Source organism: Orbicella faveolata, unplaced genomic scaffold, assembly GCF_042242905.1.
Source record: "Orbicella faveolata isolate gen_17 unplaced genomic scaffold, um_ofav_v1 contig_25, whole genome shotgun sequence".
Lineage (NCBI taxonomy): Eukaryota > Metazoa > Cnidaria > Anthozoa > Scleractinia > Merulinidae > Orbicella > Orbicella faveolata.
The window spans coordinates 26,715,882-26,728,548 of NW_028301553.1; the positions used below are offsets into that span (position 1 = coordinate 26,715,882).

General features: G+C 39.6%; 1 protein-coding gene across 1 annotated transcript; it reads right to left on the reverse strand.

Annotated features, from left to right (window-relative positions):
- Positions 1 to 1,963: 1,963 nt before the first annotated feature.
- Positions 1,964 to 10,974, reverse strand: LOC110043622 (excitatory amino acid transporter 1-like). Its single transcript, XM_020749099.2, has 7 exons — positions 10,313 to 10,974; positions 7,669 to 7,711; positions 6,627 to 6,922; positions 5,599 to 5,832; positions 4,973 to 5,167; positions 4,113 to 4,247; positions 1,964 to 3,661 (listed from the first exon to the last, which is right to left on the reverse strand). Exons 1-7 carry the CDS (start codon positions 10,783 to 10,785, stop codon positions 3,442 to 3,444), a joined length of 1,596 nt encoding a protein of 531 aa, XP_020604758.2. The 5' UTR covers positions 10,786 to 10,974; the 3' UTR covers positions 1,964 to 3,441.
- Between the last annotated feature and the right edge of the window lie 1,693 nt (positions 10,975 to 12,667).

A 12,667-nucleotide genomic window follows, 5' to 3' on the forward strand; every position in this document is an offset into this window, starting at 1 on the left:
TCATTCTGGGCGAGTTTGAAGAAATTCGATTTTTTCGCTATTTCCAAGTCTAGTTGATATTTAGGCGAAGCTGCTCTTAAAGATGCTAGTTTTAGTCCTCCCCCAAATCTACAAACGTGTATTTCAATGGTGGAAAACTATCGATTTGCACAGTGTCTGGGTTGGAGATTCCCGCCCATATAAACTTTCTGTTCTCTCGTAAGTTCTCGCGCATTTAAAGATGCGCCACACTGGCGTTTTAGGTGCAGGGATCCCAACCAATGCTTAGAAAACTTTTCAAAGACGCTAATTTTAGCCCTCCCCCAAATCTGCACACGTGTATTTCACTTGTGGAAAACTATCGATTTGGACACTGTTTGGGTTGGGAATTCTTGCCCATATTAATTTTCGTTTCTCTCGTACGTGTTCGCGCGTTTAGAGATGCGCCACACTCGCGGTTTAGGTGCGGGGATCCCAACCAATCCTTACCTACCTTTTTGAAGATGCTACTTTTAGCCTTCTCCCAAATCTACACACGTGTATTTCGCTTGTGCAAAACTATCGATTTGCAAAGTGTTTGGGTTGGGCATTCTTACCCATATCAACTTTCTGTTCTCTCGTAAGTTCTTGCGCGTTTAGAGATACGCCACACTCGCGGTTTAGGTGCGGGGATCCCAACCAATGCTTACCCAACTTTTTAAAGATCCTACTTTTAGCCCTCACCCCAACTCTACACACGTGTATTTCACTTGTGGAAAACTGTCGATTTGCACAGTGTTTGGGTTGGGCATTGTTGCCCATATCAACTTTCTTTTTTCTCGTAAGTTCTCGCGCGTTTAGAGATGCGCCACACTCGCGTTTTAGGTGCAGGGATGCCAACCAATGCTTACCTAACTTTTTAAAGGTGCTAGTTTTAACCCTCCACCAAATCTACTTACGTGTATTTCATTTGTGGAAGTCTTTCGATTTGGACAGTGCTTGGGTGAGAGATTTTCGCCCATAACAAGTTTCTTTTGTCTCGCAAGTTCTTGCGCGTTTAGAGATGCGCCACACTCGCGGTTTTGGTGTCGGCATCTCAAACTATGCTTACTGGACTTTTCGAAGATGCTAGAGTTGGCCCTTTCTTAAATCTACACAGGTGTATTTCACTTGTGGAAGTCTATCGACTTGGACAGTGTTTGGGTTGGAGATTCTCGCCCATATCTATTTTCTTTTGTCTCGTAAGTTCTCGGGCGGTTAGAGTCGCGCCACACTGGCGTTTTAGGTGCAGGGATCCCAACCAATATTACCTAACTTTTTAAAGATGCTACTTTAGCCCTCCCCTAAATCTACACACGCGTGTTTCACCTGTGGAAGTCTATCAGTTTGGACAGTGCTTGGGTGAGAGATTCTCGCCGATATCAACTTTCTTTTCTCTTGTAAGTTCTCGTGCGTTTAGAGATGCGCCACACTCGCGTTTTAGTTGCGGGAATCCCAACCAATGCTTACCTAACTTTTTAAAGATGCTAATTTTAGTCCTCCTCCAAATCTAGGCACGTGTATTTCACTTGTGGAAGTCTATCGATTTGGACAGTGCTATTTACGGTGTAGAATGAAAAAAAGAAATGAAATTACAGTAGTGTACTAGCTGCTAGCTGTAGTAACCTCAATTCAGGGAGAATTAGCGGGGAGGTGGTAGGGGTATTAAACAAAATTCTATACGGGGAGGTCCAATCCCTTGTCCTGTTATATACCATTTCGTACAGACAAGGTAACCCTTTCGCATACCTTCCAAAGAAAATATACCGATTGCTTTGTTGTTTTGTATTCTGATTGGTTCATTGTGTCTTGTCCGTTTGTTTTGATTGGTCAGATCAGATTATTCCTTTGGTCTTACGATATTAGTTAGAACAGCAGTCAATTTTCAACAGAACTGATACGTGTCGACCTTCAATGCCTACAATAATGCATTGTACGCTGAAACTGAAAATTAACTGAAACTTAGTTTAGGATCGATATATTAAATACAGTCGTTTATATAATGCTTTAATACACTCTGACCTTATACAGATGACACTGTATACTTTTCTTCCTTCCCTTGGGGACTGGAAACGATAACCTATATGTAAGCATACTAAGGTGATAAAAAATTATGTTGTAGCTCAAAAATTTAATTCTAAGGAAGGTAAAAGCTGTTACAAGCTGTTACATTAACACGCAAATAAACATGGGTGTAACTAGGACATAATTAATTTATGACTGATTTGCAGAAAGCTATCTAAAAAAATACATTGGATCACAACTAAAACAACTACCAGCCTCATTTGTTTATAGCTGACAAAAGATCCACGAGTTAGGTAGCACACTGAGTGCGCTCGGTGTAGTCTTCAATCATTGTCACGTTATTATTTCTGTCTTACATTTCTTTATTGTTGCTATAGCGCAACATTCGTTCTTTAAGAACAGCTGCTAGTAGGCCTTTCCTAAAAGGTACTAATAATTTCTTGAATATGGGAGTTGAGATTCGTATCTTACATTCGTCATGAGGAGATGCATCAGATGAATCAGAAGTACTTTGCGTTTATTGAAAAAGAAAGCCTTGCTTACCCACATTCAAGACACTATGGTACTTTTGGAAAAGCATACATGTATCTACGAGTACCGAAAGCAAAAAGGACTAAATGAAACCTCTTGTATGACAAATATATACACTAAATATTTCTTGTTTTGGGAAAAGAGGATACCCTTTAACTTGATTATGGAAGGGTATATTTAGGAAGAGAATGTTTTCTTCCCCACAAGCTGCGAAAAATCACATGAAATTAATATAACTTTTGTGCTCTTAACCGGGAATGTTTCCGCTAAATCATTACTTAGAAAACAAGGAGCAACTGGACAACTCGCCGACTATTAGGAGAACATTCGACCTTGTACCTTATCGCATGAAAATTTCGCGACACGTTAATTTCGCGACTTGCGCGATTTAAAAAAAAAATCGCGAAATTAAAGTGACGAGAGCAGTAAGTGCCGCGAACATAACATTATCGCATGACGCGAAAATTAACTAACATTGTTATCGTTAACGTATAGTCCCGCCGTTGCGTTTTTTGTTACTTTTGACGTTACTGTACCTTTGATAAAGTCGGTTTACTAAATTCAAGGACATGTTTGAGTAACATTGCCAAGGAAATAAATTGTGCTTTCCGAAAACGCGAAGTTAGAGTGATTCAAATACATAATTTTTGCAAAATCGAGGAATTTATGTGTCGCGAAATATGCGCACCTCAAAATCTCGAAATAAATGTGTCGCGAAAATTTCATGTAAAAAAGTCTAACTGATAAAAAACAGCTCTAACGTTTACGGATTAACTAGTAATAAGAATCGATATTTCTTGTCTCGGAACAAAAGGCCAGTAAACACATGCATATAGAATGGCCCTTTATAACTAAACCAACAGTAAAGTGGCAAGGCAATAACCTGCCTTAGGGGGGTTGGACGCCAACTGATCCGGAATCCGGATCCTTGCGTGTGTATCGTTCTTGTGGAGCCTCGATTAATTCAATGACTTCACCGTCAACTCCCTGTCCACCTTCTTCCATCTTGGATTGGTCAGCGTCCATCAGCTCATCACGTGACAAGTGATCTACTATTCCGGCTCCAATTGCATCTCCAAGAACATTAACCACAGTTCGGAAGCGATCCCTATAGGATGAAAAAGCGTCCGTCTTAATGCGTCAAGTTTTCGAAATTATTACGTTTTCAAGATTTCAATATTTTAATTGTTGAGGGAGAGATCGCGCACATAACAAAATAGCTGTGATTTTCTCTTTTTAAAGATCCAACGGGGTAATTATTTTAAGATTAAAAAACTGTAAAACTTGGAGCAGATTTCAGTTGAGTGCCGTAAAACCAGATCCAAAGTAATCACTTGACTAATCGCAAAGAATGCAGACAATCCAGTGAACCAGTCAAACCTCGAAGTAACTGCGCGTAGCTGACGCATATCGCGGGAAAAAGAGTGAGAACGAGGTTACTTCTGAATGGATGGAAAAGTTTGCGCGCATTTTATGAGCCAATTATGTAGCGTAGTTGAAGCACAACAAATTACTATTAGACACTCAAGTAAAAACCTCTCTAATGCAGAAGTCCTTACATGAACCAGTCAACGGCCCAGAGTAAAGCCACATCGCCAAGCGGAAGATTGACAGCTTGCAGCACGAGTAACATGGTAACCAGGCCTGCAGATGGAATTGCGGCCGCTCCTACAGCCGCAGCCATTGCGGTCACCCTGACAAAGAAAACAATGATAATGTCACAGAGCCAATACTAACTGCCAACATGATCATTGCAACACAACGTAATTGACTCGTTAATTGAAATAAAGCCTCTCTTAAAAATTAAGCGTTATATTATCATTTCTACTTGGTTTACCACTTTACTTGTCACTTGCTTCAGCAGCTGAAGGTCACGTGAAAGTTTTTTGCGCTTTTATTTCGTGTTAAAAACGTCATTCCGAAAAATTAACCGTCAACCGTCAAATCGGCTTGTTGTTAACCGTCAACCATCTAAGGGACCCCCACTGAGACCCTGTGAGTAAGTAACGTGGTCTTTTTGTAGACCTGTCTGTGTGTGTTTGGGTGTGAAAATTGCAAAAGAAAGAGGGCCAATGAGTATGCCAACTCGCTTAAGTGGCTAAACAGGTGCTAAATAACAAATAAGTGAGGAAAGCAGACAATTGGCAAAGATTTTACAGTGTAAATTACTTTATGAACGTTATTTTCTTTCCTCGTTGTCATTGTCATGATTGTCGTCGTCACCGTCGCTGTCGTCATCATCATCAGTGCCAACGCCGCTTTCGTCGTCATCGTCATCACTATTACACCTTGTTATTCGTTGTTCTTTTCTTTTGTTCAGTTTTGATTTGTTCTGTTTTAGCGCCTCTTCTACTAAATGACCAAAACATTCTCAGGAAAATACTGTAAATGCTTTGTCTGTACGTTACGCCACACTTACACAACAGTTATAACCCTCCCAGGTCCAAGACTGATACCATGCAGCTGCGCGATCCAAAGGGCACACACGCCTTCGTACAGAGCCGTTCCATCCATGTTGACGGTGGCACCCAGCGGAAGAACAAAACGGCTGATACGCTTGTCCACATGGTTGTACTGCTCCAAACATTTTATGGTCGTCGGCAAAGTAGCTGCGCTGAACAATGATCAAATCATAGAACGTTTGTAAGATGATTGATTATAAGCGGTGCGCTGTCCTAATGTACTACTTATGCACCGGCTGAAACTTCCTACGAAGGACATCTTTTGGATATTTTCATTGTTCCTTTCCGAGGGGAGTGCCCGTTATGGAGTTATAGATTGCGTGGCTGGGACCACTGCTAAGTATTCCCTTTTTGATATATTAGTTTAACTCTAAACATTTTTGATTTTAAAGACCAGAAGTTTTAAATTGTTGTTAATAGAAACCCAAGAGAAGTGACCACAATAGGCTGCATTGAACAACCAACTGCTAGCTAGAAACGTGACAATAGCAGCAGCAAGAAAAACAACTTACAACCACCACCAAAACACGCGTACTATTTAGATTCCAATCATTAGTACATAAAAGAAGATTGTGTAACTAACCTGGAGTCCGTGCCATACGCTGTTGCGATGGCATCAGAGAGGTTTTTGATGTATATAATCGGGTTTTTCCTCGTAAATATAAAATAGACAAGTGGCAGGACGATCACGCCGTGTATGAAAAGACCGGCGACCGCGGTACCCATGACGTAGCCCAACATCTCAAAAGCTTGTCCAATATCTCCCATGCCAGCTAGTTTGGCTGCTATTAGACTACAAATTCCGATGGGCGAGAACCTGGTGAAGACAAATATAAGTTAAAAAAAAAAAAAAGAAAAGGAAAAAACAATGACTTTGAGACTCGGAAGGTTGTTAGTGGATTATGGACAAACTGCTCAAAGCGGAGGGTCTAATTAAGTGATAAGATATTGTTACCACAATGGTCGTAAGACGTTACTCATTATTTAAATTGCAACATAATTATAATTATTGGATCTATACCGCGTGTCTGACAGTTCGGGGAACAATTTCTATTCACACGGAACGGTTTAAAATGACTGACGCACGTCGGGAGCAAAACAAGTCCATTCGAAATCGTTGTTATGTCGTTGGCAAGTTTTCATCATCAGTCCTTGTTGCGAGACCTTTTAAGCAAGTTTTAATACACAATTTAAAGAAAACGAAAACTTTAAACTTCTTCTTGTCACGACATTTAAAGGCGATCAGTCAAGATATTTTAAGTTGTCTGGCCACGCACAAAATTATCTTTAAATTGAACGAAACCCGAAAATAATAGTTTACTGAGATAGAAAATACCAAATATATTTTAACTAATAATAAACTAAAATGAAGCAGAGATCGTTAAGGGACGTAAGGATGGAGAAGATTGACACGGATTTCAAACGTTGGAACACTTAGCGATAAATCACAAAAACATTTTGGAAACAAAAACAGCTTTAATTTTAAATGGCCGCACGGGTTGCTTAATTGACCAATCGTGCACAGCGCGCATAGTAACTAAGTTATATAAAAAGTTCCTTTAAATTGTCGTACATTATATTGCAAGATTACAAGTATGCTGAAGTCCTTACCACATGACCAGTGACACCATCTCCATAATTATTTCATTGAGTGACTCGAAAAAAGCCTTCACGGGTAACCCACGCTCTCCAACTCGTCCCAACACGATACCAAACACAATGGAAAACACAACCAATCCCAGAACGTTCATATTTCGGGCAGCTATTTCTAGTCCCGCGGGAACAGTATCAGATCCCGGAACAAGTTCCTCTTTAGCCATTGTAAAATTGACTGTCCCGTTCTCCCCTTTCACTGTCTTGTTGTATTCGCGAAAAACTGGATCGACCGTCTTGTATCGCGTTCTTTTCTGTGAATTAAAGAAAATTTGGGAACTTACTTCATGGTTGGTTATTGAATTGACGTACTCACTACGAAAGTGTGACGTCATAGAAAATCATCTGTTTTTCTTGTGTTAACTAAGCTTATCGTCAAAGGGAAATGAAAATTACCGTCATCTAGCTATGTGTAGAGGATAATGGAAGCTAAAACCGTTCGCTGGGAATACAATTGGAGTAACGAAGGTCTGGATGGGGTTAACTAATAGCTGAGAATTGGCCGACATTTCAAGTGTCAGTCAAGACATCGCATTTTTTTTACTAGCTCAAAAACGTTGAGAAATAGTTTGAATGTTACGTGGAAATAATTTACTTTCATAGGGGTTTTATTGAATTAGCTGAGAGCTAATAGCTGATAGCGCGAAATGGTTCAAGAATTTAATCTCAGGTGTTTACTGTCGAAACAACATATGATTTATAGTAACTTGAAACGAAAATATTTGTATAATATATATGTAAATAAACTATATCTGTTATCATTATAACATCTAAATATTTGTTTTGGTATTTTTTTTGTTTTGTGACATAGCTAAAAAAAAATACTACTAAATCCATGACCGGAAAAGCAAGTCGCGAGCCACTGTTAATACATAACTCCTCCCTGTGGGATTTGGGTTCTTTGTCGGGGAGGGGAAGGTAGTTTTCGGAATTAGAACCGGCAAGAGAAAGTTTAACTTGGAACATTTGACCTCAAGTCAAGAGTACACTAATAGCTCACCTGTATGAAAGACGCTTCCACAATGTTTACGGGAAAACAGCTCCTGTAACAAAATCACGGGGAAGATCAAAGTTCAAATAGAAAGACTAGAGGGCAGTTTTAACTTTAAATAGCGTCTCCACAGACAGCAGACTGTGCCCACGCCAGCTTGGATTCTGATCAAAGTGCTTTATAAGCAAACCCGTGAGTCTCCCAATGAATGAAGATTGACATAAGCTAACCTTTGCGTTATATGGAATTATTTTTTTCGTAAAAAAACGCTTATGATTTAAAGACGAAAATTTGCAATAACTAAAAGTTATTTAACTGAAAGTAATGATTCTGACAGTAAACTTTCACAAAGATCTTTTCTTCGGATTTCATACCCATAGCAGAAAGGTCATTTAAAAACTGTTTACCGACGCAGTAATACATAAGTCGTGACTTGAATTAAACCCTTCGCAGCATCTACACCACCGTTGCGTGACGTACGCCCGAACGATTAAGATCAACACTTTACCCGGCTATAAACAAATGGACCGGAAATTTTAACAAACAATTAATCTGAATTATTTAAACTGAAAGTTATAAGCTGCCACTATCCCTTTCCCTGATCAACAAATTAATCAGAAGTTTAAACAACCATTTTAATTTGAGTTATTTGCTGACTTATTTTTAGCGTAACATTCGCTGTTACGAATTGACACACGTTATCCTAGAGATGTCAAACGATGTATGCGCCCGCAAAACAGCAGAATTGTCGTGGGAAGTTAAAAGATGATATGATCGACCGACCCTAATTTGCATAATCTGATCCCCGGCCCACTTCAATCCGTAAACCTGCTTACGTAATGATTCACGGGTTAAAAAACGTCAGACAGTAAAAGTTTTGGAATTCTTTACAAAGCTGTTAGTTGCAAATTCGATGATAAGCTGTTTCCCAACTCGACCGCACTTTCGTCAGACATTGCTGTTTTTTTTTTTACAAAATGTTTGCTTTCTTGTCATGAAGGGTAACATTTGCTCCTTTCGAGTCTGCTGAATAACGTTTTATGTACACTTGCATAGTTTTTGCCTGAATATTATGTTTAAGTTCATCGAAAAGTTTATTTAATTTGTTGGTATGATATCTCTCCCATGGGTTAAAATAACTAGGATGACAAACATTAGTCACAATGATTGATATGGCCGTCATCTTGCAACACAAACCAATCAATTCGACCAATCAGATCGCTTTTTTTCCGTTGAAATATTTCCCCAATCCTGAAAACGCTTTTGTGGTTTTATGGCTTAAGTACTTTTAAAAAGAGGTTAATTCACGAAGCAACATACGGCTCTATCCATGGACACAAGTATCTCATCTCGTGCACGGTTCAAGATGTTATCTCGCAGACATCCGCCATTTTTATTTGGTGCAGTATACGTAACAAAACTGACCGCTTCATCCCGTTGTAAAAGTTTTGTTTATGCTCGCAAACATCTGCCCACGTTTGGTGCGTGGTAACAAAACTCACAACTTTTGATCTCAGTGTCAACAATTTTTGTTTGTCTGTTGATTTAAGTTCTTTTGTTTACATCACAGGTACTTGGCTTGATTGCACCCCAGTCCCGGACTAATTGAATACCAATCAATCAGTCCTGGTCCCAATGTTGTTCTCCTGAGAGTGTTCTAACAATAGATTAGTTTGCAGACGGAAAGCGCGCAATCACAAATCGCATATTCTATTGTGATCAGTTGTAAAGGTTCAAATTGAAATTGGCACTGTTGTATTTTGGCTCATTTTGGTCTTATTACTGAATTGCCAGTTGGTTGAAAGCGAATAAATCACGCAGGTTGTTTGCAAAGGCTTACGAGAAAGGCACTTACACATAATGAATTGGGTAGCTTCTGGTAAATTAAAAATTGTTGGTGTTCATAAATGTGTCATCCATTGCCAGCTGGTACATTACTGCGATTACTTACAGCAAACTATTGTCATGCAAGAAATGTGATACAAACACCCGCCTGATCGCATTTAATAGAAATATCCCAAATATTCACCGTTTGAAACCGTGAGCAAGGTAGACGATATTTTTGAAATGTGAAATGTGATATTTTTGAAAAGCCTTATGTCCACCCTTTGGGCTCATAAAGATGCCAGTATCCGATATGATTCAACGTTTATCTCGGTATGAAATTGTTTTAATTCAGGGCATAGCTTGAGACTTGCCGGAGTTTTGAGCAAAAGAAGCCTGCATAAGATTCTATTTCGCTAGTCACGTTAACAACGAAATATAAAGAGCCCTTCACGTGTAAAAACAAAAGCGCGCAAAGCGGTTTGTCGTTAGCCTGTTATTTCTTAAAAGAGTCCAAAAGTAATGGGGTATTGTATCACAAGGCGCCATTAAGCGGGAGGAGGATAGCAACGACATATCACTATTGCGCTTTCAACTTTTCACCTAAACAAATACTGCTGTGGAGTCAGTGGAAGGGCTTCTGGAAAATATAATCAGCCATTTAACATCCGGAGAAAAATGATTTGTAAAAATTGTATGGAGATTTAACAATACCCTTGAGGACATTGCATAACTTTCTTGGCTATGTAATAGTAATCACATTCTATTACTGTTTCATTATGGTGTTGGATATACAGAAACGGCCGGAAGGTATAAAATTTACACTCACCTGAGAAGATCGAGAAGAGAATCCAGACCTCGATAAGGTCTCGTCGGAGGTGGTTCTTCCGAGTCTTCAGGTCTGCTGCGTTCGCCTGGGCGAATAGCTACAACCAAGACAATTCCAAGTAAAACAGCCATCAACATCGTTCCAAGGTAGTAAATAACAGTTCGACGGCCGATTCTGCCCGTCGCTTTGGAATCAAGCGTGGCAAGCGCTGTAATCATGCTTGCGACGATGAGCGGCAGAATCAAAAGCTTGAGCATGTTCATGAAGAGCTCGCCTGGAAACCCGATCAACATAATGGCAGTTGCTTTCTTCTCCGGGTCTTTGATAGCGTTGACCGACTCGTTGACTGCTGCTCCGACGGCAAACCCAATGATTACACCCACAATGAGGAGAACAAGGAGTAAATCTTTGCGAAGACGGCGTAAAACGGCTCCGCAGCATGAGCGAAAGCGTCCGTTCGTACCTCGACCCATGGTTTCTCGTAGGTATGCGATCTGTTATAAGATTTGAGACACCTTGGTCGGACGTAATTTAGCTATAATGTTCGGCCCTTGATTCATGCAAAACAACAACAAAATCAATTCTTTGCCTGGTTTTAGATGCTTTGTTTGCGATTCAACGTGGCACGACCTTGTCAGTTGTTGATATAAGCTGATGTAGCTAGGAATTCGTATTTGTCAGTCACGGTCGTCAAGCACTCCATGAGAACGGGGGATGGGGGTGGGGAGGAAGGGGGGCGGGATACAGCTAAGGGATAAATGGTCATAGCGTGGCAAAGTGCCATAATTATTGAAGAGAAAGGCAGGCTCTTCTTTGGTCGTAAGGTCATGAGCGCTATGTAAAAGATGCCTTTACTCGCCTTACTCTATCTATCCTGAAAATCTTTTTCATATCCGATGAAAACAAAAATCGAAGGTCGACGTTCTGCCATTTAATATGTTTGTAGAGTGAACGCCTGGCATAAATAAATGACTAACAACATAACAGGATGAACATAACGACACAACGAAAAAAAACAACAATATATATTTATTTCCTTATGTCTTTACATCGATGTACACATTACCGACAGAAGCGATTATGTGTCGTTATGTCATTTTTTACGATAACTGCAGAAATTCTCGCGCGCTCATTAGCTAATTTCAAGAATTTTCATTGTCAATAAGCGGACGAACACATTAAAGATATATTAAAGAACAGATTTATTTCTAACTACTTTATGTTAGTTGCATTTAGTTCACCTGTTAAGTTCTCCAAAATAGTTTTTCCAGTGTGAAATTTTGTGCAAAAATTAAAGTTGTACTACAAAAACAATTTCTCTCAGTCGTTGCGAATCACTTGAAAACAGACTTTTCTACCGCAAATTGAACATCAGAAAGCAAGGAAATTCGTTAAGCGTCTTCCACAGAAATTCTCTTAAATACAGCAACGATCAGAGAGATAAACTCTACTGAAATTGACTCATTTTATACTTAAAATTTTACCGTAAACAAACAGAGGATTACACGTCATTACAGCGCCAAGCTACAAGCAACCACACAGACCAAACAAGCTCTGACAATTTCAAAACACTCAGCTAAATTTACTTGCAATGACTTTCCTTGCCATTTAAAAGTGAAAAGAGATAAACTTGCGTTGATTAATCGTCAATGAAAGTGTAAAAAAGGAAAAAGATTGACGATTAATTACTGCTACTTCGTTCACGAAAGTAGATCAACTCGACCATTCCGCCCGGCAGATGGAAAAATTTCGCCCGCTCCCGGAACCAATCAGATTCCAGGATTTGTTGAATTCCGCCCGCTCACGAACTGAGAATGAAAAAAAAAAAAAAAAAAAAGTTGTTACGATAACCTTCGTTCTTATTGATGTCGTTATGTTTATATCGTTATGTGGCTAGTGTGAACTAAGCTTTATGACCTGAAGGTAACAGTTGTCGTTCAAGCCCACCACGCCACTGAGCTTCATTGTTTGATTACGGCAAAGGATGAAATTTTTTATGCAGTATTGGATAACACCGGAATCAATATTTACCACGACCTATAAGTCCAAGACTTTTTGACTTACTTTTTCAGTGTAGCTACGAAATTTATTCATGAAGCATGAAAGCGATATTTTCAAAATTTCAGGTATGCATGCCACAAGAAAATTAAATTTTTCTCAAATTGTGGCGTGGCCTAACACAATCTCGTTCCCAGAGTCTTCGTTCCCCTTGACCAGCGGTCAGAAAACAAGGACGCTGGGAGCAACCCTTTCAGGCATGCGCCGTAGATGTAGACTGCGCAGTGAAACCGGATAGGCAGAATCACCAGAATTCGGTTATTTCAAAATGGTTGCTCCCAGAGCTCTTGTTTTCTG